The sequence below is a fragment of the Xenopus laevis genome, chromosome 4L (assembly GCF_017654675.1).
Source record: "Xenopus laevis strain J_2021 chromosome 4L, Xenopus_laevis_v10.1, whole genome shotgun sequence".
In the NCBI taxonomy this organism is placed as follows: domain Eukaryota; kingdom Metazoa; phylum Chordata; class Amphibia; order Anura; family Pipidae; genus Xenopus; species Xenopus laevis.
In genome coordinates this window covers 80,664,579-80,690,605 of record NC_054377.1, presented here as the reverse complement: position 1 = coordinate 80,690,605, position 26,027 = coordinate 80,664,579, and the positions used below count along the sequence as shown (strand labels likewise).

The 26,027-nt window shown below is 36.7% G+C and overlaps 1 protein-coding gene across 7 annotated transcripts in view; it reads left to right on the top strand.

The window, feature by feature from the left end:
• Window positions 1-26,027, top strand: part of LOC108714237 (nuclear factor 1 A-type) — a 229,730-nt gene that overhangs the window by 101,576 nt on the left and 102,127 nt on the right. For all 7 annotated transcript variants that reach the window (XM_018258267.2, XM_041590407.1, XM_018258266.2 and 4 more), the window contains exon 3: window positions 15,585-15,650. In XM_018258267.2, coding sequence (XP_018113756.1) covers window positions 15,585-15,650 — 66 coding nt within the window. The remainder of the gene's footprint in view (window positions 1-15,584; window positions 15,651-26,027) is intronic.

The following is a 26,027-nucleotide window of genomic DNA, read 5'->3' as shown; positions in this document are numbered from 1 at the left end:
AGGAGGGGACAGGGGCAACGAACGGCAGTGGGCCTAGGGGTGCCTGCTATGTAAATCCGGCCCTAGTGGTGCAGGCATTATGATGCTGATTACCATGTATTGGCATAGGATACATCACTGCAAAATTGTCTCTGTGAAGACAATTACAACAATTGTAATACCAGTAGGAGACATGTAAGCATAGACTTTAGTTGTGATATTTAAAAGATGCAAAGACAATGCCTTCTTGGGCAGGTTTAGGGTAAAGGGACCACCCGTCCCCCAAAGAGTACTGAATCAGTCTGAGTAGGGAAATTAATTCAGACATAAGGAAATAATATAAGTGAATTAAATAATTAGCTGTTGGTAATTGCTGGAAAAATGTCCAAAATACTTCCTTTTAGACCATGGCTCATGCCGCATTTTGTATTCCTGCCACTTATGTGATTGACATGCTACATTTGCAATGGCCTTAAACGGGAATCTAAGGACATTCTTTTATGTTAAGGGGTATATTTATCAAAGAATGAAGTTAGAGATCATCATAGTCCACTAGTATGAAATTCCACCACTCTCCATTAATTTTTAAAGGCATTGTTATCAAAGGGTGGACTTTCACCCATTGATAAATACTGTACACTTTAAAATATCCTATAGAAATGAATGAATTGATAAATATGCCCCCATATAGGGCTAGATTCAATGCAGTGAGAAAAAGTTATCTCATGGTTTATCACGTGAAAACCCATTGACAAGATTCAATTTGAGGAGAAAAAAAACTTTTCATCAAATTCAGTTCCAGTTTTTCCCATAGACTACAAAAGCGTTTTCTCATGATAAAACATGAGATCATTTTCTCTGAATTGAATTGCATCTCAAATGAGTCCATGAGTTTTCATGTGATAAACCTTTTTCTCACTGAATTAAAGCTGGCCCTAATAGTTAAATAATTTTGCATGGTTGGTAGATGTCCCCTTTGGTGTCGTCTTTATAATTTGGGATCGATGGTTGAACTGAGCTGACTGGAAGACTTGCAAAATCTCTTATTGAACACTTGAGTACTGGATTAACTGAGTATCATTTTGTCAAAAGAAGTTTTCATGCAAAAGTCTATAAAATACTACCCATTAATTATTATATAATTTAACAGTGTTTTAAAGGGGATCTGAACCCAAACAGAAAATTAATGTAACCTGATTCCAAGTGCTTCTCTGAGTCACTTATTTATATACTTGTGCATGCCAAGTCACCTCCAGTAATATATAAGTGATTATAAATAAAGACGGTGCACTGGGTTGGTTTGGGATCGGATGGAATTGCTGGAAATGCTGTAAAAAGTCAGAATCTAAAAATCCGCCATCTCAAACATGCCGAGATCATGTAGAAGCCAATGGGAGAGGACCCTTTTACATATTGTGGTCTGTGCTGGGTTTCATCTGATAATCCAAAAAATGTGGGGTTTTCGAGCAAAAACCCCAAAAATTTGTGGCGTCAAATCCGAAAAATTTGTACGATTAGAGTTTTCGCTCGCTTTTATAAATTTTTTCCCAAACAAATTTTTTCGAGTTATTTTATTGATACTGTAAATAAGATAAAATTGTGGATGGGAGTTTGGTCAAGATTGGTTTAATAAAAATATGAGATAAATTTGAGTTTTTAGTAAATATTCTCCTATATGCCTGCTACACGGTAGTTCTGAGAAATATATTCTCAAAATGCAATTTACAACCACTGTAATCTCTAGGGGAGTTTATTTTATTTGAAATCTGCAATGCTGGTTAGTCTGACTATTGTGGATAGCAAACTAAAGTTCATGGTCACTCTAGGATTATAGCCAAGTGTTGTTGATTTTTGTCTGTGTCAAGTGTAAGCAACTGATCAATATCTTTCACTTGTAGAGCACCGCTTGAAAACTGGCAGATAATATACATACTGTACATTCATAGTGCATAAGTTATATATATATATATATATATATATATATATATATATATACATATATATATATATATATATATATATATATATATATATATATATATATATACATCCACCACATAAAAAATGGTTTGACCATATACACCTTAATGCACTACTAATTTGCTCTAATTACGCTTATTAGAATTCAGCGGATGTGAATCCTAACCCTTAGACCACCATGCAGTCTCATACATTTGACTATATTGATAAGCAATCCAACTGCAATCAGATTCTCTAATAAGAAAGTGAGTAATACTTAGTATATCAGTAGGAAATTATGTTTTCACCACCCACTTGAATGTATAAATGCTTGTTTAAACCACAAACAGATATCTACCATATTCTTTAAGTTTTATAATACATACCATGTGTGCAAATAAAATATAGGCCTGAGCAAACATTTTAATGAACCAACCTCAAGCTCCTTTGAAAGGCCACTTTTTCATCCAAAGCTAATTTCTTTATCAGTTATGCACTTGGGAAGATTTTATGGTGCAATTATCCAATTAAATGTCTTAGAGGAAGGATGTTTGAATGGTGCTATTATGCTTTTAGTCAGACTTGTGGTGCACAGAAAGTGTGCACAGTTTGACTTTCTAGAGAAATGCTTGAGTTAGTAAAATTTTAACAACATTATTATGCCACTGACTAAGAATGACGCGTAACATAGAGAAGAGTCTGAAAGCTTTTCACTTAATAAGGAGATGACTGGATTCCAATAATGGTTGTTAACAGATGTAACGTTTTGTAAGTCAATTCTAATACACAAATATTTTCCTTATATTTCTCTTAAAAATATTAGCCCATCAGTGGTTCCCAAATTGTAGGGTTGACTCCTTTGAGGGCTTCACTTTTACTATACACCTTGGTTTTTAATACAAGTGTACATTTTAATTTATTTTAGTATTAAAAGTTAAGTTTTAACTTCATTGCCATAAGAATCCTATTTCACTGGAGTTCTGGGTTTAAGCCTCTGCTCATTTCTACCTGTAATTCCTTTGATATAACTCAGGTACATATTTCTCCTCTCACTTCAATCCTATTAGAGTAAGCCCAGCTTGGAGGTTAGTTAGGGTGACATTTAGGGGCAGATTTATTAAAGGGCGAAGTGGCTAACGCTGGCGACAATTTGCCAGTGTTACTGCTCGCAGGCACATCGCCATTTTACTAACGACGCAGGCACCTATTCACTAGTGAAAAAGATAGGCGCATATTCACACTCTATGGATGCTACTCCACTAAAATGCGGATTTTACTGAACGTTACCCCTTTCGCCAGCCTTCCGCAGCTCAGACCAAGCGAAGTGCACTGCAGTGCATAGATCTTCCTAAATCAAATTACTAACATTGTATTCTTTAGTGGAAAAAGCATCAAAGTTTGAGCTCAAAGCCCCTTAAAATATTTAAATTTTGCTCCACTCGGTGTGATGACGTCACATGCCCGGCCCGTAAACCCCCGAAAGTGAGCAGCCGCGTGCGCCATAGAGGACCTGCACTTGAGGAGATATGACTAGGGCTGCGGGCATCCCTGTGGCGGTCGTCCCCACCAGGCCCTAGTCCCGATAGACCAACAGTGTAAGCCCTTACAGAAACTATGCATGACATCAATATGTTACAATATCTCTATTAAGTTTATGAGCTGATGTGGTCCCTGGCCAAAACTTAAACATTCAATGGGGCTTGAACTGAAAAACATTGGCTACCATTAGCATAAAGTTTTTTACAGCATGTAATAGGAGAATGCAATATCATTTATAAATTTTATTTATACTAATGTTTATTAATTACTGTAAGTATAGGCTAAAAACATACTGTATTCATGAATGCAATTAACTCTAAATAGCTAAAAGTAAGCTGTCTCTGCCCACTCTGTGCCAACACCAGTGGCCTATTGTAGTCTCTTCTCATCATTCTAGGTGGCAATGGTCCTTGAGGGCTTTGGGGGAATATGTAAGTGGTGTAGACCAATTAGAGATGACTACTTGGGTTTGTATTAAGTCAGAAGGTGAACTTTAAGCTTAATGTTCAAGGTCATATGAAAGAACTTAAACTGATGGTTGGCTGAATGCCTATTAAATAAAACACTAACTTAGAGTTCCTCTATTTTAAACATTGTTGGATAACATTTGTGTGAGAGAGTGGACAAAATAAGCTTAAAATTCAATAATATCATACCTAAACCAACTAAAGTGTTAGATACACACATTGCAAGCTTTTGCTTTTTTACTGAAAATAAAAAAAGGCCACTAATCATATGAAGAATGGCTTACAAGCTTTGTCTCATTTCACATCATCATGTTAAATCATCTGATAAACATCCTGATATTGTCTGAAAAATCTCAGCGGCATGAAGGCCTGCTCCCTAAGTTCTTTTGTAGTGATTACTATTGCCAGTAAAACATTTCATATTCACATAAATCCTTAGAAAGTGCTGAAGATAAAAAACATTGGGATGATTTCATAGAACAGTTGACTCTGCAAAACCAGAGATGATACCCTCAGCATTGCAGTGAAATTATTTGACACTTTCGCTGCTTGCAAATACACTTTTGTATACTGTACCAGTGTATTTTAGCTGACAACGATTGGGGTTCACTATGGGTTCTAAATCAGCAATAGCTGGAGATACAGGTTGCAGATACTTAGGTATGTTGTTACATTTCCACATTTTTACTTTGTGTTTCTTCCTTGATTTTATATAATGCATTTTGTTATAATATAGATAATATTAATTATATACCTGGTCTCGTTTTGGCTGTTTGTCACCTTGTGCCCTTTTATATGAAATGAGTTGTCTTATTTCCATAAACAACACCATAGTGTAAATTATGATTATACAATAGACAGGGTTGCCACCTGTTATTGAAAAGAATTCCAGCCATCCAATATTTTTTTTATCTTTCTCCTCTAATGTTACTGGTTAGGTAACAGTGGAATAATTTAGTCCCTGAGTTAGTTCTATGTTTGCCTGTGCACTTTACTCCCAATTAAAAGGGGAACAGCAACACTAATTAGAAAGCTAAAAGTGATCACTTCTACTTGTACATGGGTAATTATTTAGTAGTAGGTATTTAATAGAAGTCTGAATACTGCAGTGCCATACAAAGTAGGTAGTAGGTGGCCAGCACAAGGACAGGGAATTAAGCCGTCTGTGTAAATTAATTTCATGTTTTCACATCACTTTAATTTCGACTTACCTGTCAGGCATAGAAACATGCTCTTAGCTTTTTTACTTGCTATGAGGCACTGTACAATACTGCCTTCAATTGAAAGTGGTTTTCAGACTCTTTCATTTTAAGGTGTTGTCCAAACAGATAAAGCTTCCGAAATAGTATAGAAAAACACTGCCAACCAGTCATGATTTTAAGAATATCTAGAATAGCAAATGTTCAATAAACATCTCATTCTGAGTATTGTGTTGAGCTTCCAGGAGCATCTAGAAGAGCACATAGGCATTTTGCTTACATCCAAAAATTTGGGAACCCCTGTTCTGTAGGCAAAAAAAGTCCTTTAAACTTTCTCTAAAATCTGTAATTAGTCTCTAGTACTGCTAAATCCTTATCAATCTCTCAATTTTTTAAGGGTTACAGTGCTGCAGTGGAAGTGGGTGCCCAACAACCCCGCAAACATTACAAAGGGGCATTTACTGACTCAAATGCCAGCTATTCTGAGCAAAGAGTTTAATGTTTCTCTCGAGTTTAATGTTTCTCGAGTTTTTATTCCTGGTCTAGGCTTTCAACTAGATTGTAGGTGGTATATTTCAGACACATTTTTCTAAATTTGTAACTCAAACATTATACAGAATAATTTAATGATACCTATAAATTGAGTGATTTAAACATTTGAAGCATTTTAAGTAATAGAGTGGGAAGCAATTTACAATTATTATAGTACTCTTCAGTTAATTTTAACAGAATATTGCATATGTTCAAGAATTCCACATTCCTCTTTTTCTAACTGAAATAGTCAGATGAATTTAAATTGCAATATAAAATGCTGAAGCACATTGCCTAAATCGTTTTTTCTGTAAGTATGTTAAAGGACGAGGTTAGAATATGATCATACTGTGCAGAATAATGCTTGTGTTTTAAAATGGCTATGAGAGCTTTGAAAATCTTATAACTGTTTTCTGTGTAAATCAAGTAATCTACCCAAAACTCATGCCTGGGATTATTCAATATTCAAATTTATATATAACTGCAACCACACCGAAGGGTTATGTGTATTACTTTTCTTTATTGTTGACTGCAGACTATATATTGTGAATAAAGTACCCCCTCTTGTAAAATATAAGGATATTATAAGTTACTGAGGAGTTTCATGACCATATAAAAGTATGAGGCCGAAGGCCGAGTGTTTTTATACAGGTCGTGGAACTCCAAGGTAACTTCTAATATCCTCATATTTTGCAACTGGGGATATTATATTTACTATAATACACACAAGTTTCCGTGAGTCATGTGACAGAAATGACATCAGAACTCACCGTTTATAACTGATGACATCAGAACTCACCATTTATAAGGATATAATTTACAGGATATTCATGGCTCTTGTGTATTATAAAGTAAATATTATAAGCCATCCTGAGGTAGATATGTCCTGATTGCTTCCCTTAATTATCACTCCATTTTCCTCAGCATACTCTTTATACTGTATAACAAAGTGATTGCCGCTACTGTGGGCCTGTATACATTGGCCCGTAAACATCAGATGAGTGACCATTTCCTATGATGATGATAGGTCCCTACCTAGTTACATGAGCAAATGGCATCTGCCTGATAATGCTGTAAGTAGAATTTTCCTGAGATAAACCATGTAGCATTTGGTTGGAACAATCTTCAATTTTACAAAATACACAAATGTCTAGCCAGATTTACATCTGCCTGATAATGCTGTAAGTAGAGTAGAGTAGCTCATGGACGCTATCTTCCGGATCTTCAGTCTACTTCTGTAAGGGGGCGTCGTTTTGGCAACTGCGCATGTGCCAAAAGTGCAGTGAATTGCCAAAGGGAAGGGGATCTGAAGAAGACCAACGATCTGGAAGATGGTGCCCATCAGCTCCGCTGCGCTATACGTAAGCATGATGTTAGGGATGCTTTCAGGACTAATGAACTATGCAGGGGGAAGCAGGGAGGGGGGGACTATCTAGGGTAGTAGACGGGGCTTCTCTTATTGGGGGGTTAAGTTCTCCTTTATTGAAAATCCATCCATACTGAGTCTTTCCAGGTTTACTAAATGCATGTCTTTGCCCAAAAAAATTAAGTATGCAAATGTATAGTGCATTCAGTCAAAACATTGCTAAATCAGAGGGTTGACAACATGTCTAGTTTGGTTTTGGATAGATGATAAGGTACTGTTTTTGTCCTAGATTACTGTGCTGTACCTGGATAGAGGTAATAGATAAACCCTGTCTGTATAAAGCTGTCTGTGTAATGCTGGCCATACAGACTGAGCTGGCAGCTATCTGCCCAAGTATGAGGTCTGCCCAACAGTCTCTCCGATAGCTATCTGGCTGAAAAACAGCTACACAATAAATCTCGTCCAAGTATTTCATTCAGCTCTACACAGAAGGGTATTTGTTGTGCAGAAGTTATTATTGGGCCCTTTTAAACTTGTGTTTGGAACAGTGGCATAACTATATATTACTGGGTCCCACAGCAGATTATTTTTCAGGCCCCCAGGTTGACCAGTTTTACCAATATTTATTTAAATTGTATATGAATTAGGACCTCATGGGCCCCTATACATCATGGACCCCTCTGCAGCCGCTGGGTGTGCTTCCTCTGTAGTTATGCCCATGGTTTGGAATATCTTGTTGCCAGCCAGGTTAGTGCCTTTTGTTTTACTTTTACTTTTATGTAAACATCAAGTAAAGTACAATCTTAAGGGGGAGTGTAATTAAAGGGGACCCGTAACCCAAAAAAAGATATTCAAAATCCTATTTTATTACATTAGTCAAGCAAAATGCACTTTAATTACACTATATAAATTATATGAATCTTGTTTCCATCAGTCTGGGAATTCATAATTATAGCAAGCATTCAGGAGCCATTTAGTGGACACTGTTATTAAGGCAAGCCTTGTATCATCTCAGAATCTTGTTTGTGCACCAGAATGGGGGACCTGATGTCCATCCCCATGCCCTGGCTACACAATTAAATGGTAAAGAGAACTGGGGGAGTGTGGGGAGAGCAGTGACATGAAGGAAGTGCTGAATGGAAAGTGAAAGTAATTGTCTGCCCTGCCTCTATGCCCAGGGCATAGAGGAGAGGCAGACAATATTTGATTGACAGCTGAGATTTTTAAATGAGCTTACAACAGCTATGAATGCTTTAATAAAAAATAGAAATTGGATTTCATGTTTAATTTGAAAATAGCTTTTATTATACAGATTTTTGTCTGTGACAGGTCCACTTTAAAAGTCACCTGCTTTATTTAAAATGGCGTCTTTTCGAATGTTTAGCTCTGCTTGCAATGTAAAATCATTTGCTGGCGAATATAACATTGGTCATTATCGCTAAGTAAAGGATTAGTGTTAACAGCTGCTCTGGAGTTTTGTTAAATATTTTTTTACAAAAAACATTTTTCAATTGTGAAATTTTATTACATACACTGCGAATGTTTGCAAAACTTTGAGATGAAAATGGCAAACTACGTCCAAAAGGAAGTCGTTTTTTGGCTCTAGCAAAACATATAACATTCCCCCATGTGAGTTAAATTAGGCTCATAATATGCCTGTTAAATAAACATAACAAGAGAACAACCCTATTTATTAATTTTAAACGCTTGTTAGTTTTATGGTTAACAGCATTAAAATAAATTTCTGTCCTCCTATAAGTCAGTTTGTTGTGGGAATATGTTTTTGTATTAAACATTAGTAATTTTCAGGCAGACAATGTAATGTGTGGTGTTTGAGTTGTATGTGTTGTACTAAGCAAGTAAGTTATTCTAAGCACAGACGCCTGACCCACCTGTACAGGAAGATCTATAGGGTACTGCCTTATTTCTCATGGCCTTACCTTACTCCCAGACAGTTGTCATTATCTTGGTCGAAAGGTCAAGTCTAAATTGAATAAAAGGAAAGCAGTGTGTTCCTGCATGATGTACAAAGGCAGTATTGACTTTCTTAATCCAGTTTGCAGAGGGGTGAGAGAATTAAATTAGATATCTAAGCAAAGAAATTGAGAGCCTTTGAAAACAAAGATAAGAAGGCAGCTTGTATTTTCCCTTTCCTTAGAGCGCTGAACGAGATTTTGCAGGTGTGTCATTGGATCCATTGCTTGCATCGATCAAAAACTCTGCCGATGCATATTTAATTAGTGAGGGGACTCTGCATGCATTATGGTCATCACTCCCATATTGAATGTACTGTCAGGTTGTTTGAAAGCTCCCACACCCCTCCCCCCACACCACTCCTCGTTGTTTGGGGAGCTTCTGCATTTTGTCCGAGCATCTAAAAGTTTCTTTGTTTTTAGCTGCTGATGCATGGCACACCACTGAGGAGAATACAAACAAGTGAAAGCTTAAGTCTTTTTTTTTAGTCCGTAAACAAGAGTTCAACCCGTTAGTATTTTTCTTTCAACTGTAAAATGTAAGAACAAAACCTGTTTTCTGAAATGGATGCACCATTTATTAAAAGAAATAACATTCTACATGTAGTTCTAGATATAAATAATTGTTTCTAAAGAGAATTTTAGACAGTTAAAATACCCAGCATTATGTATCGTGTTTGTGAAGCACCAATTTAAATAATTATGACACAGAAGCAAAATGATAAGTGTACTGTGGACTTAAAGGCGAACATAAGGCTTAGAAAAACGAATTCTAACTAATTCAAAATTCTAATTGACATATGACTGCTATAAAATCTACCTTGTGTCTTCTAGTTTCTGCAGTTATCTAAGGAAGCTTTATCCTGTGTCCCTCCCACTGTCATGGCACTGCCCTGGGCTCTGGAGGGATGGCCCCACATGATAAATCTGCTCTTTCCTATCAAGGCCCAGTGCAGTAGTATATCAACAGGAAGTAGGTGAACAGAAACCACCTAGTGGATTTACCCCTGAATTGCTATTTGAGGGCAGCTGAGGAAAAAATGTGTATTTTAAAGTATCTTTTTCTCACAGTTAAAGGGTAACCTCCACCTTTTTTAATTGCATAGCCGATATGTTTACTTTTTGTTTCCAAGAGCACAGAGCAAACAGGATATGAAGCAGCAGGAAGATTATATTTTGTAAGCTTATAAGAGAAAACAACATCTAATAAAGGATAGGGTTACGCAGTGATGTTAAAAAAAAATCAAAATATAGTAGTAGTAGTAGTGGCTCAATAATTTATTGTAATATAAATATAGAAGAGTAACTGGTATGAAGATAATGTTGACATCCTTGTTATGCCACTATGGTAAGCCCGAAAAATTAGCAAAAATAAAGCCCAATGAATTTTTATGAATTCTTCCTTACAGCCAACCTTACAACAATTCCAAATATTATTACTCAATAAATGTAGCTTCCCCTTGGTCCCCAAATTGAACTAGTTTACATCCTATACTAGAGTGGACTTCATCACAAAAATGCATACTGCAGCATTTTTGTGCTAAAATTTCCTTCATGTGTGCATTCACAAGCTTTCACCATGCCTGCCAGTGCACATGTACGAAGGAGCAGATTGTAGCACATTTGCTTTTCTCTGCCTGCATAGAAAATGAAGGAGAAGAAAAGCCCTGGGCTGTTTCTGAGCCTGTGTATAAGCACAGACACAGGGGAGCGTGGATGCAGAGCTGTCAACTCCTCCTCAGATTTAGATGACCCTCACCCAATCTCCAGACACTGAAAGCAATTCCCCCAAACTTTCAGATTTTCCTTTAAAAAGTTTGTGTGTGCAGGCACAATAATTTGTTTTTTTTGACAGGAAGAGCATATGTGCAGTAAACATTCTGATGTTTACTGCGCATATGCTCTTCCTGTCAAAAAAAACATCATGTGTGCATGGACAGTGATGTCATGAACGTTGTCATTTGATCATGCCCCCAAATTTTGCCTACCCGGTTCTCCCGGATAACCAGCTTCAGAAGTTCAGAAGTTTCAGAAGTTTAGGTCAAAAGAAGCTCTGTGGATATTGGCGAATAGATGGGATGTAAATCCTACCTGACTTAGGCATTCCATTATTTCTTTCTATGTGGTTATTAACTAAAGGATACATCATGGTATCATAGTTTTACCATGTACATTAAAAAGTGAATAAGCTACATTGTTGTTAAATAACCTTAAATGTTTGCTAAATTACGTGCTCCATATCCTCTTTACTGACTGATAAAAGAAACAAATTGATTATAAGGAATAGTTTAACATCATATATTGGTAAAACAGAGCCTTATATGATAAAACATAATTTATAAAAAATATATATGTCAGTACCTAGAGGTTGACAATGAGCGACCTATTTATTAAACGTTAAATTTTTCTGGTCAAGTTTTTAAAGGGAAAAACTTTTTAGAGGAAAAAAAAAAACTTAGAATTTTTAGAGATGTATTTGATCCCAAAGCTGCTAAAAAGCCGAATCTGAAAATACTCCAGCTAAAAAAAAAAAACGAGGTTGTGTAGAAGTAAATGGCAGATGTCCCTGAAGATGTTTCTTGACATTATGATCTGCGCTGGTTAGAAACATCTTCAGGGACATCTGCCATTGACTTCTACATGACCTTGACAGGTTTGAGATGGAGTATTTTCGATTAAGATGTTTAGCTTTGGGGTATAATAAATCACAAAAAAAAATAGGGTTTTTTTCCACTAAAAAATTGAGTTTTCACCTTAAAAACATTGACCAGATAAATTTGAGGATTAATAAATATTACACCTAAGAAGGTTATTAAAATGACTAAGGAAAGGGTTAAGGAAGAGCTTGCATATTCTCTAATTTTTATTATTTTGATAACATGGCACAGTGACAGCTTTAAACTGAACCATTTTTAAGTATTTGTAAATAATTAATTTTGAAGTGCCTAAGTTCAACAGACCAAAAGCCATTGGTTTCTATCAGTGGACAACTGAGCCAGGGCATGCACTGTGTATTAAAGATGGCCAGGCGTCCTCTTGGCTTCATATTTGCCCGACTATATATATATATCTAATATACTAGGTCTAAAAATAATGAGATGTACAGTTAAAATAGAAAGAATTTTGTGGAAAGTAAATAGTAACCTGATTATCATTTACAATAATGCTGCACTAATATTCTGTAGAACACTAAATTCTAACTGGTCTCTTTGGCTGTACATAACTGTGAGTTCATGATCCAATAATGGGGTGTTTAGAACAAATTAAGTGGGTTGGCAACCTTGCCTTACCCCTGCCTTAATGGAATCTAATACTCTCAGAATTTTCTCACTGTTATTTCTATGTTAAATATTTGCACAAGGAAATGAATATGAAAAGTAATTTTTGTTGAATTACCTTGGCATATTTTACTAACCAACTAATGAATGTTTTAAGATTATTGTTTGCATTTTGATGGACACAACCAATTTTAAATATATTACTATGCGATGCCATATAATCTTGCAAAAATATTAGATTTTTTTTATAAGGAAATATATTTTTTTGGGAAATGGATCTATGGGACAGATTTAAGGCTTGAGCATCCAGGATCAGGCAAACAAAGTGAGTTCCTAAGCATTTTTTTCATGAATGGATTTTTGACAAATATGAAAAGCTTGCTACGTTTTAGGGGGCAAGCTTTTTATTATAATTTTTTGAACCCATTTAACAGCAAGTCAAAGTAATTGCTAAAATGCATATCCAAGTGCAGTTTCTGCAGTTCTGCAGGATATTGTTTTATAGTGTGTGCATAGAACATTCCTTCTGTGCATAAATCGGTGTGTTGGCCATCTATGGAATATGACACACGTAAGGCAAAATGGTAGCACCCATTAATGTGCTCTTAGATTTTATTGTAAATTTAATGGACAATAGAAAGAAGATAAACCACCAGGATATGTTTACAATTTAACCGTATACATCCATGCTATAAGACTAGGTTAATGCTTGAAATTCAATATCAACTGAATTTGCAAATTTTGGTACACTAAGTGATCATATTGATTTAATGGAAATGCTTCCAATCTAGATATTTCGTTTGCATTAATTATGTATGGCTATATTTTAATTTATTCACCTGATTAACTATTGCCCTACTTTAGTAAAAAAGACTAGTTCTACTTAAGATTCATATATTCTGTTGATATGAACCTTGGTGGCTGAATAGTGAATATATGTAATAGATGATATATTAGCATGGCATATTGCATTACAGTAGATAGACAGTACACATACCCATAGTTAGAACCCTTTTTTGAAGCATGTTCAGTGTTTTAGCCTCTGCAGTAATCAAAAGACTTTGAAAACAGTGTTTTATTTAAACAAGCCGTGACGTTTAATGGTTATAGACAGATGCTTTTACATTTTTCACTGTGTTTAACTTGTGGAAAGTACAGGTGTTTCTCTTAACAGTTTTATTACTGTTTAGCCCCTTGTTCAATATGATAATTTCAATAAATAGAGATTGTTTAATCAGAGCAGATCCCACGGGTGTGGTTTTGTGTGGCAGGCTTTTTTTCTACTTGTAGGGCCCCAGGTAAGCAATGGGTTAATAATTGGGGCCCACTGGGGGGATAGTGTACTGCTAAGTTAGTAGTTTTTTTAAGTATTTGACATAAATTGCCTACTGACACTGGTGATTGTTAGAGCTACTATAACCATGGATGTTGTGGTAACGTTTTCAATAGGGGATTGTGCCAATAGGCACTTCAAACTTGTGCCCAGCAAATCGGATGCCATTGCAGTTTTTAATGCACATGCTAGACATAATCCCCACTCTGATAATACTACAATTTGCACCTGAATCATGGATAGGTGTGCACACAAGTCATTATGATGTATGGCTTACAGTTATGGTGGAACCATGGTGAACGCAACTCTGCATGTACTACAGTGATGCTGGAAAAAAATAGTAATTTGCATCTGAAAATTGCACACTGATTCTGGATCATTAATGTGCCTTTAAGGATATAGTAACTGTTAATACTCTGGGCTATACTTGTGTGTTCCCTGCATCACCCCAGGAATAGCCTTGTGCACATTATTTTGTGCAGAAATTATGCTAAGCCCATGTGATGCACAGTTTCCAACTGATGACATGCCAAGAATGAAATGATCTCCTGCTGGGGGAAAAACTAGGTTGCATAATGAAAAATGGCAATATCCCTTTTTTAAAGCAGCATTACATTCATAAATGAGCCTGTGGAGTATTAGTGCACTGATAAGTGATAAAGAACTCCCATAAATGAACATTGCACTGTGTAAGTGACTCACATTGTGACATGTTCTGAGCAGGGCTCATTTATTCTTCTTCTAAGGCTTCAGTGATAAGGATTCAGAGATGTCTTGCCAGTGTGTTTTGGTTCTGTGAGACAAGCACAAATACATGGCAGTGTACCTAACAGCATTGTGTATAAAGAGGTTAAACTAAAACAACATAAAAGATAGAGTTTGATTGCTGACATTGTGCTACCTCTCAGCAAAGATCGCTGAATAGAAACTTGTGTTTATACTTTAGCTTGGCACAGATCAATCAATCTACTTACATTTGAGCTGATGTCTCAACACAAAGTAATGATTTGATATTATTGTCAATTATACATTGTGTATGGAAACAAGCCCTTGGTTATGCATGGTGGCTTAAAGTATTTAAGTTTAAAATTACAAAGTTCAAAAAACATTAAGTGATAAGTTAAATGGCCAGTCTGCACAGTACAGAACCAACTGGAATCCGTTTGTCTGTATCAGGCTTTGCTGCAGGCAGACACTGTTAAGCACATGAGAAAAGGAAGCCCCATATACAGATCCAAGATTAGTGGAGGGTGAGTTTGGGTCCCAGGGATGATGACAATGTAAAGCTAGTTGACCCTCATTCAGGTGAATTCAGCTTCTGGGGTATGGGAGCAATTTCCTGACTTCTTCCAACACACATGCCCTAATCTGCACGGAAAGACTTTTTGGTCATGCAAAATATGAGAGAGTTGGTGTGTGGGTTTTAGTAAATAACCCCATAAATCTGTGTTTATTATTACAGGTATGGGACCTGTTATCCAGAATGCTCGGGAACTGGGGTTTTCCGAATAACTTGGGTCTTCATGCCTTAAGTGTACTAGAAATTCATTTAAACATTATATAAACCCGATAGGCTGGTTTTGCTTCCAATAAGGATTAATTATATCTTAGTTGGGATCAAGTACACGCTACTGTTTTATTATTACAGAGAAAAAGGAAATAATTTTTAAAAAATTGGATTATTTGGATAAAAAGGAGTCTATGGGAGCCATTCCTTCATTCGGAGCTTTCTGGATATCGGGTTTCCGGATAAGGGATTCTATACCTGTATTATTATTATTAATATTATAATATTATATATAATACTATATTATATATTATATTAAAATCAAGTTTGTTTCCTAAATATTAACTTTTAATAATACAATAGGAAACTTTATGATTATATGGTGAAATATGATCTATTCAACATATATTCCATGATTCCTACTGGTAATTTTCCCTTAATTTGGTATTTCAGATTCAAGTCAATCAGAGAGTCCAAGCCAGCCTAGTGAGGTTGACATTAAGGAGCAGCCTGAAAATGGTAAGTGACATGTTCAGTACATTTATTTTGTTAGTTCACTTTTTTGTTAGTGGAAATCTATAAAATACATGCCACAAAATAATCAAGTTTTTATTGTTAAACTTTCTATACAGTCTGGTGTTGAACAAATAACATATGTCATGGGTGGGTGTAGTGCATTATGCCTTCTACTAGTGCAAGTGTCATATGATGCACCGATACAGCAGCAAATTGCCCCCAGAAATCATTTTCATATTTTTACAACTAGTATATTCATTATTGTCTACATGATGTATGGAATGAACACATATCATTCTCTCTGGGGCAAATATTATTGGGGGCAAGGATCCCAGCCTTTGTTAAAGGTTCTCTACATGTTCTCTTGAATATATGGCGATATAGTGTTTTTATCCCTTTAATAATAAGTGACATGACTTCTTGTCCTTGAACTGCCATTTGTATTCAAGCTTTAAAAACGCATAGTTTGACTATTTAGAGCTTAACAGAGAACAACTTCATGGGACAGATTTACTAAAGGACAAAGTGGCCGTCGCTAGTGAAAATTCACAAAAAAGACAGTCCGCAGGGACATTGGCAATATACTAAAAGGTGTAGAGTACAGCATAAGAGCTCAGCCCTAACACCCTTTCGACTGGTGAATTTTTATTCAGACAATCGATCTACTGTATTTAAATTGACCTAAGCAGTAGTGTGTTAACAAAGTTTCACTAGGAAGAAAGCAACGCTAGCAAAGGTTCGCTTAGAAATGCTTGCGCTGCTAAATTTTCGCTGGTGCAACTTTATGATGAATAAGCTTATGCACTGCAAATTAACGTCTGCCAAAGTTGAGCGAAGTGTGGTGGAGCCTTCCAAGGTGAAAATTCCCCCATGTGATGTTATTTGAAATTATCACTTTAAGTAAGTGCAGTGAAAAAAGGTATTATTCGTTTTAAAGCACAAAGGTAACTGGACCAACCCACATACACACACATATGCTGTCTTCTATATATGTCTAAACATAGTTCTTTATTGTACCGGGAACTGATAGCTAGCTTTATAGTTGTTTAGGTCTTTGTTGTCCCCCAACTACCAGGGGTAGTAAGCACCTGCAGAGTCATAGTTTAAGCATCTGCATGAGAAGGGAGGTGGGTTTGCCACCAGTCACATCTCCAAGAGTATGCAAGTGGTGGAAGGGGACTTGAACGTATTTATTTTTTTATGGCCATACACCATTCTGCACCATCCATTCTTTACAACTATACTTTCTTTTTTTTTTTAATTGCAAATATATGTTGGAATATGGCCCTTATTTTATGGAAAGTGATGTAAACTAACAAGAGGGGTCTGTGGAAAGATCCACAGTGCAGCTGATGCTGTTTTCTGTCACAGGAACCAAAGTCTTTCCAAAAAAGCAAAACTGTCTGCAGATGCAAGGCTTCTAACACAACAAAGACATTTAAAAGCAAAGATATTTTGACTCCCAAAGGCTTCATTCTGTCTCATGAGTCCAAAAAAGACAAATTCTGCCTAAAAGCAAACTTGGTTTGCAGGGTCCCCTTTATCATTGTGATGTTTAGACTTTGAACCACCGTTTAGAAACATAAAGGAAAGCTCTTTTTTAAAGTAGTTATGTTTCCAATGTTTTTGATATATAAAGTGCAGGTAAGGTTTACTGCAGGCCAAGCCAGCCAGACGCCCTAGGCAACCTGGCCAGCTACCTTGTGTGCACGCTTGTGGTGATGTCAGGGGAACTAGAGTGTGCAGATACTAAAGGTGGCCATACACGGGCCGATAAAAGCTGCCGACAGACCGTGTCGGCAGCTTAATGGCCCATGTATGGGGCCCCCCGACGGGCTTCACTGATCGAGATCTGGCCGAAAGTCGGCCAGATCTCGATCGGATGGGACAAAAAATCCCGTCGGATCGCGGCCGCATCTATTCGTTGATGCGGTCCCGCAATCTGACCACCCGTTAGGCATCGTTAGGATCCGATCGTTGGGCCCTAGGGCCCACGATCGGATCAGCCCGATATTGCCCACCTCAAGGTGGGCATATCGGAGGGAGATCCGCTCGTTTGGCGACATCGCCAAACGAGCGGATCTCTCCATGTATGGCCACCTTTACTGCAGCGGGGATTGGCTGTGCATCTTGACAAAGGTTCTAGACCATGATCCGAAATGTTGATGTTTTTGTTATACTGCTTTCTACTTAATAAACAGCAATTGTGATCGGAGTGTGTGCATACATCGTATTTCTACATAATCCAATTTGAGCACAGCACTTGTCCATTATTCGTTATCCGGAAACCTGTTATCCATACAGCTCAGAAAAATGCCATCTCCCATAGATCCTTTTTTATCCAAATAATCCAATTTTTACAAAAATTATTTATTTTTTCCCTGTAATAATAAAACCATACCTTGTACTTGATCCAAACTAAGATACTGTATAATTAATCCTTATTGGAAGCAAAACCAGCCTTTTGGGTTAATTTAATGTTTAAAGGGTTTTTTAGGAGACTTTAGTTATGAAGATCCAAAGTACAGAAAGACCGGAAAACCCCAAGTCCTGAGCATTCTCGATAAAAGGTCTCATACCAGTTTATGGATAGAGAAAGAGAGAGAAAGTATTGATTGCAGATAATGGTATTGCAAAAAGCTCGTCCTCAGCAATTTTTATTTAGGCTTTCTTCCCTCCAAAATGACAAAATCGAGACCTTTCCTGGTCTTTCTAACTATCTAACACAATTGTTTTTTTCTTCTTTATCATGAGAGCTTTTGACCCAAGTCCTTACTAAACCACCAAAGTATTTTACACTTACAGGTCTGTGTGATTCACACACTCTTTTGCAGCTCCTGCTTTCCTGCTGATTGTGTCTCAGGCTCCACAGGCCCCTTGGCTGTCTTTTAGGCTTTTTTAAACTTCCCTGTGCATTTTAGGCTATCCTGCCACAGTATAGATTACATAAATCCTTTAATATATACACGTTTTACAAAAGTTACATTGTTCTCAAAAAGTTAATTTAGTACTTGGAATAAATTCCTTCCTTATCACTATCATCAAAGCAGAAGTATTTAATAACTGGTAAGGCTAAGGCACATAGGACAGTGGTATTCAATGCTACAGATAGGAAAGCACACTGGTTACTGTCAGTATTCTCACTGTAATGCCCTGTTGAAGTGCATTGCACATGAATATACTGCAGATCCCAGCCTGCCTCTCTATAATTTGCTGTGCAAAATGACATTTGTGCCCTCACACTATTTCTGATTTCTGATGGGGATCAGTAAAGGAAAGATTACTGTACTTGTCTCTTCTGATAACTGGCTTGTGCTCCTGTCAGTTACAGAAACTTGCTTTTTGTTGCAACTGTGTTATTGTCGCTTAGCTTTGGCATGCCTACACCATACAAGAAGTCTGACAGTGATGTGCAGCTTGCAGCTCATTTTGGTCAATGTCAAACAGGAGAAACCTAATAGCTTAAAGGTGTTAGATTGGTATTAAACAGTTTTCATACAGAAAGTCGCGCTGTTTCATAAAAGCTAAAATCCATATTCAGAAGCATTTAGCTCTATAAGCCCCCAGGTTGCTTGCATGCTTGTTTTTAATATTTCTATCAATGATTAAAAAAACAGAATGCTTTTTATTTCCAAATATCTTACATACTTAGATTCTCTTCAGGGGTAAATTCCCAATTTGCCTGTTACAGCTAAATGGCCACACCCATGAAAAGTAGAATTACAGTGCCCACTATGGGCTGCAGATGCTTAAAACACCAGTATTTTAATAAACATATAATTCAGCAGGAATACAGGAATTACAAATGATGTTTAAATTCCAGACATTTCCATTTTGCCTTACCTACAGTATGTCATTGTGTTTCTCTTTTCACCAAAACTCTTCTGGTTATTTAAACATTACCATGAGACCATAAGCCATTTTTATTGGCAGTGCGGTAACTAGAGGGGGGCGGGCCTGGGTGACGCTCAGCCGGGCCCCCGCCCCCCTCCATACACACCGGATTTCATTGGCGCACGGGCTGCCGGGGGGCCCTGAGGGGGTGCGGGCCCTGTCCCGCTCGCACCCCCTGCTCCCCCGGTAGTTCCGTCACTGTTTATTGGTGTCCTGCAGAGCAGTGTGTGAGTATTTCTGTTGTGTCTGTTATATTGTTATATAAGTACTGTCTCAGTGGCGATTCTATGTGAGAATCTACCTGAGGCGGCTTCTACATGGCCACCCCCTCGCATGGATAGTGCAGTGAGCGCAATTGTGAAACACATTTTCCAGTTAAATACAGGAAATTGGGCTCTTAAAGGGATACTGTCATGGGAAAACATGTTTTTTTTTTAAAACACATCCGTTAATAGTTCTGCTTCAGCAGATTTCTGCACTGAAATCCATTTTTCAAAAGAGCAAACTGATTTTTTTATATTTAATTTTGAAATCTGTCATGGTGCTAGTCATATTTTCAATTTCCCAGGAGCTCCCAGTCATGTGACTTCAGTCACTCTTTACTGCTGTACTCCAAATTTGAGTGATATTGCCCCTCCCTTCCCTCCCAGCAGCCTATCAACAGAACAATGGGTAGTAACCCATGGAAACAGCATTTTTTCAAAGTTTTGCTTTTATCATTCCAACTGAAGCTGGCTAAAAAATGCTAATCACTAGTTTGGCATCCTTATTACCTTTGCAAGGTGGTGGCCATTCTGTGTTCCGATGCGCCTCATGGACTGTTTACAATATTAATGGAGCATACATTTGCAAGCACCAAAGAAATAAATCTAATTAAACCTTAACTTAATACTTTCTTAAATGTATTTGAGTACACCCACAACCAGTCTACAAATATTATTACAGCTCGTTTATATGGGTTGCATCAGCTACTTTGTGGTTTGTGTTCTATTGTCTATAAACCATGCATGAAAGTAATTCATATTGTTTTCCACCAGATAAAAGTGGCAGTCAATATGGCCAGTCTGATATTAGCCTAACTGGATGTTGTACATTTGTAGCACTGTTAAGTGTGAGAGGAAACAAACCAAACATGAGAAGAATATACAAAGTCCTTGCCGATAGTAAATCTGTATCAGCAGTCTCCAGCACTGTATCTGTGTATAAAATAACAATAGCAGGTTAGCAGATTGAATCTCATTCCAAGCAAATGTGTATCCTGAATTTCCATTTGACCTGATGGATGGATGGATTATCGCTACCATCTCAGCATTTGCTTCTAAAGCAAGAATGAAAGAGATTAAAATAACAAGCAACCAGGATTTTATTGAGGGACTCAGTGCCCCAAATCTAGCTAGGAACACAGAGCACTTTTGTTCTCAGTATCATTTAGTGGCAGCTAACTAAACTGGTTTTACTGCCTTCCTGTAATAAGACTCAACTTGCAAATGCATCTTTGACATTCCTTTTTGCCGTTTAACTCTTGGGCACTTTGAAAGATGTTTGTTTATGGTTAGAGGGATTTTGCTTCTATGTTGTTCTTAATAGGATCCCTTCACTGTTTGGATACATTGTTATGATTTGATAGAGAGCAACTTATACAGATAAAAGGAACACATGCCCTGTGCCCAAATCAAGCGATGAATTAATGTCCATTAATGTGGGATAGAGTTGCAGAATGCAGAATACATGTGATCTGTCTGTAGTAATCACTGGAGGCATTCAAAATTTTTTGCGATCACCAGACATGGGACTGTGTCCATTCTCATGATGCTTGATTGAAGTGTAATATCTGAAAACCAAATTTCACAGTAATTTTGATATGTTAGGTAACAGTAGTATGTCTGTAAGTGAGTAGCAGTATGACTGATTAAGCACTGTAGGGAATGATTCTCATTGGAGAATCCTTAAAGTCACAGTAATTTGACTATTGTTAAATAATACTCAGATGTCTGATGTAGAAATTATGGGGTGGTTGTCACTGAAGATCATCTTGAATCTAGTTATGCCTACATTGGATAACTAAGAGGCACAGTGTTTCAGGAAAGGCTTTGGCCTACTTGGAGAGCAAGTCACATAACAATTCAGTTGTGGTGAATAGAGTTTTTTAGGTTAGCTGCTATCGTTTTTAACATGCACTGATTAAAAATCTTATGCCTGTATGGCATTAAAATTGCTTGAAATTGTAATTTCTTGTACAATCAGGTTTTTATGTTCCAAAAACGGTTGTACAACATTGCTACTGCTACAAATAATAGGGTTAATTTCCTTAGACCCTGGAGCAAAGTGCATGAGCACTAAGGGGCACAAACGCATGCTCTCATTCCTCATTCAGAAAGCACTTTTGTCCAGTTTCTGGATCCATCCTGAATCTTGTGCCAGATTAAAATTCCGGCACAAGGTCTAAAGCAAAATTCTGGTGGGAGAACCTTTTGATAAATATATCTCACTAGCAGAATGAGAATATTTGAAGTTGAGGTTCACCACTGCCTGCACATTAGGGAATGCTGGGAGTTCATCAGAATCTGGAGTGACACAAGTTTATTATCCCTGGAGAAATCATAAGGATGATATATCGCTGAAAATACAATTTTATTGACAACACCTATGGGCCTATTTGTCAGGATGCATAACTATCAGCTTATCCTTTTCAGTTGACTTTATGACAGAGTATTATGATCAGCTGTGTAACAACCAGTGAAAGCTGTAAGTAAACAGGAAAAAAATAAAACATCTTTTATTAAGTGTCTCAGGCCTGACAAGTTGCTGCTCCCTGCAATTCCCAATAGAGCAATTCTCACTCTCAGGTGGGCTCTCATTGTAGGTTTGAAAGAAGGACTTCCACAGTAACTTCTCACATACACATAACAGATTTTTGGGGTGGGAGCCAGTGGTTCTTCAAAAAAACATTGTTAATGCTTTCATTGCTGGACCATCACAACAGTCTCTTTCAGATTGTCTCAACAAATGATCACAGGAAATACATAGTACATCCTTTGTAGATTTGCTTAACATATCTACTTCTCTGATTCCTTGGAACAGGTAGGTAGAAACAACAAGAGGTAATGCTTATGTCACAGGTGTTCAGAGTACCGAGATGTCACCAGTCACTCTCCCATTCTGTCCCAGTGCTGCCAACACCCACCCCCCAAAATATTGTGCCCCTTGCTACTGCTTCTATAGATTTCAGGTGACAATTCAGTGCTTTAGCCATTATATATGCCACTATAAAGTATGTTTAGGTACAGTTAGACAGTCCTCTAGTTTTCGAATGTTACAATAAGGTGGGGAAGTGTTCTGAACTGTTATGAGAAATTCCAGGCTTGTCTGTGTATTGCAATTAATGTGCTGGTCTTATAGAAAATGGTCTTAGAATCTTTTTAACAGTAATATTTAATACCTGCAAAGCTATCACATAACTGACCAAATATATTTCTCCTTACCTTTGGAGGAACTGTGGTACTAAAGGTACTAATTATCATTGTCTGGGGACTGCTTCATTATTGCACCTTTCGAAATGTGCTCATATTTCTTTGGTTGTATTTCAAAACATAGAAACAAACAACTCTTCGTAAAGACTCAAATAATCTACTCTGCTTTTTTAAATGAAAGGTGTGAAAGAATTTTAGGCAGTGTTAATTGTGGTTTGGTTAAGCATGAAAGAAAATGGGCCCCTTGGTTGAAATGTATACAATTAAGATGCTTAACCTTGTAAAAGTTCATTTGTATTTAAAACTCTCTGTTTGCTTGTATAAGACCATCTATTTCTCCCTCTTTCTTTTAATATCCTTACTTTTCTATGATTCTTTCTTGTGTCCAACTTTACTTCTTTAAGTTCCCTCTAAAAATGTTAGTATTGATACTAATTTACATCTCTTTTTTATTAAATAAATAAAGCAAAAATAAATGGCATTGATTGCCTTTGCTTTCTCAACACAAGTGAATGTAAGAAATGATAAACTGAGAAAAGGTTGAAGAAGGTTTCCACTTAACAGCAAGAAACACTGTATTATGGATTTTCACCAATTACATACACGTAGGTTTTCATGCACTGCAAATTTCACAAGAGGTAATAACATATCCAGTAAATGGACTTTGGGTATAATTGGATAGTATATTTAAAATGAGACTCGTATTTAGTCTTTAGAATTTATGTACCATGTTTATATTAAGGTCAACTATGCAGTTAAAAGGAAAAAATGATAACATAGTATAAATTACTAACTGTAAATCGTGTGCATAGGTCTATAATATAAAGGGGCTGCAGCATTTTTACAGACCACATAATAGAGATCAGATAGGCCAAGAACCCAATTTTCAATTTACCAGACTTAGCAACATCTAATACAACTTGCTGTCATCTGTATAGTATGTTCTAGACAAATCTGCCTGACATGCCATAAAATAAAAATCTTATACTTGCCATCTATACTGGTGCTTTGGATAAAACGAGAAACCTAAACAACTTTACAGTGATGGTTTTTGAAGAGGAGGGTTACTTTAACCCTTTTTAGTGCCAGCTGATTTTGGCACTTCATTTGCATTAAATGGCAGCTGACTTTGGAACATTTTGTGCTCTTTCACTTATTTCACCCCCAGAACATCATATATTTTTGGGATATTTCTGACTCGAAAATGTCCTTCTACTCCAAAATACTAAACTTTGCTAAAATTATTCGTTTTTATGAGATTTCCGTTAATTGCCTTGAAAATTTCCAGCATATTAGGTGCTGGGGTAAAACATTCCTAAATATGAATGGCTGGGACTTCAGAACAGGTTGATGCCAAATGTTCGTAGGATTACCATAGCATGTGGCATGTTGAGACCCTAAAATCAAAAAAGTGCATACAAATTTTCAAATAACTGTGTCTATGGGGCAGATTTATCAATGCGTGAAATTAGAACTCATTACAGAAGAATTCACTCACTCTCTTTTCATTCCTAAGGGATTTTTAAAAGCATATTTATCATTGGTTAAAGTTCACTAATTGAGAAATATGCTTCTAAAAATCCCATAGTTATCTGCCCTGTGTGTGCTGTAAGAGTGCAACCTTAAACAAGCAACCCTTAAAATGTGTTGCTGCTGGACTCCAGAAGCAATGACAACAAAAGGCATGTGGTTTCCATGTATCTGATGTTTACCTAGGCTACTTGGGCAGGATTCCTTACTACTGATCTGCTTCTGCCCCTGGAAGTGCTTAAGATGGGCAGGAATTCAAGGGTTAACGTAGAAAAGCAAATTTAATTTTATGTATTTATTTATTTATTTATTGAGTTTTGAATTTTGCATTCATAATAACCTGTTCATATATTTTCATCTAATATATGACTATGCTTGATGAATTGGTCTCTAAATGTGCGTCAGCCATCTCCCTCCCTGTTGCTTTAATGCACATTTCCTAAATAACAGTTTAAGTGGTGATGCTGTGCATAGTGTATTATTAAATACTTTGGTGTATGGAGAGAAAAATACATCTTCAATCTTGTTTAATAACCCTGGTGCCGGCAGCTGCTCTCGCGTCTTATAAACTCTTCAGTGCCAAAGGATCCTGCAATACATTCAGATCCAGTGCAAAAGTGGAGTCCTGTTGCTTTCAATGCCAAAGATTTATTGTATCATCACCCTTATCACTTTATTTATATCTTCACACTTGAACTTTCGTTAAAACTTAGAATGAAACACCCAATAACACTATTTATGGAAAAACAGGTACAGGTATATCAGGTCATATAGAGAGAGATATAGATATACAACTGTTTTGTTCTTAAATAAAAAATGTTTTTTTAATCTCAAATTCTTTGCATTTTTATGTAAAGAAAAACAATATGGGTACAAATGTATAGTTCATCTGCCACCATTGCAAGTAATGCTTTTTATTAATTTTATTCTTTATTTATATACACAAAAAAAGTTACACAGCATTCTACAAAGATTGCCTCAGGGGAAAATCTTTAAAGTCTAGGGCCCCTATCACATCCACACACACCTATACAAGGGGGGTTATTTAACTTTGCAATCTCTAAAATCTACTCCTACCAAATCCGTACGGGTAAGATTAATTGAAAAGTTGATTGCCCATTCTATAACATAGGAAACACTGACTTAAACGTGAAATACTTCTTAAAGGGATATTCATATATTCTCTATTCCACCATAAACCATGGCAGTGTTTGCCTACTTATGTTCTAAATTCCCTTTTCTTACCCATATCCGGCCAATGAACCTCTTTTCCCAGTAATTTCTTAGATGTGACGTTATATATTTATACATATTATTATTATTATTATTATTAACATGTAGGTTATTTCCCCTTATGTATCACTATATTATCGCGAAATTTCCTGTGCAGGAAAAAACTCAGAAATTGTGAAGAATTAGAATCTTACAATTTTTTCTTATTTCTCTCTTTGGCTTATTGCACGAAACCCAGCACTTCTGGACTTCT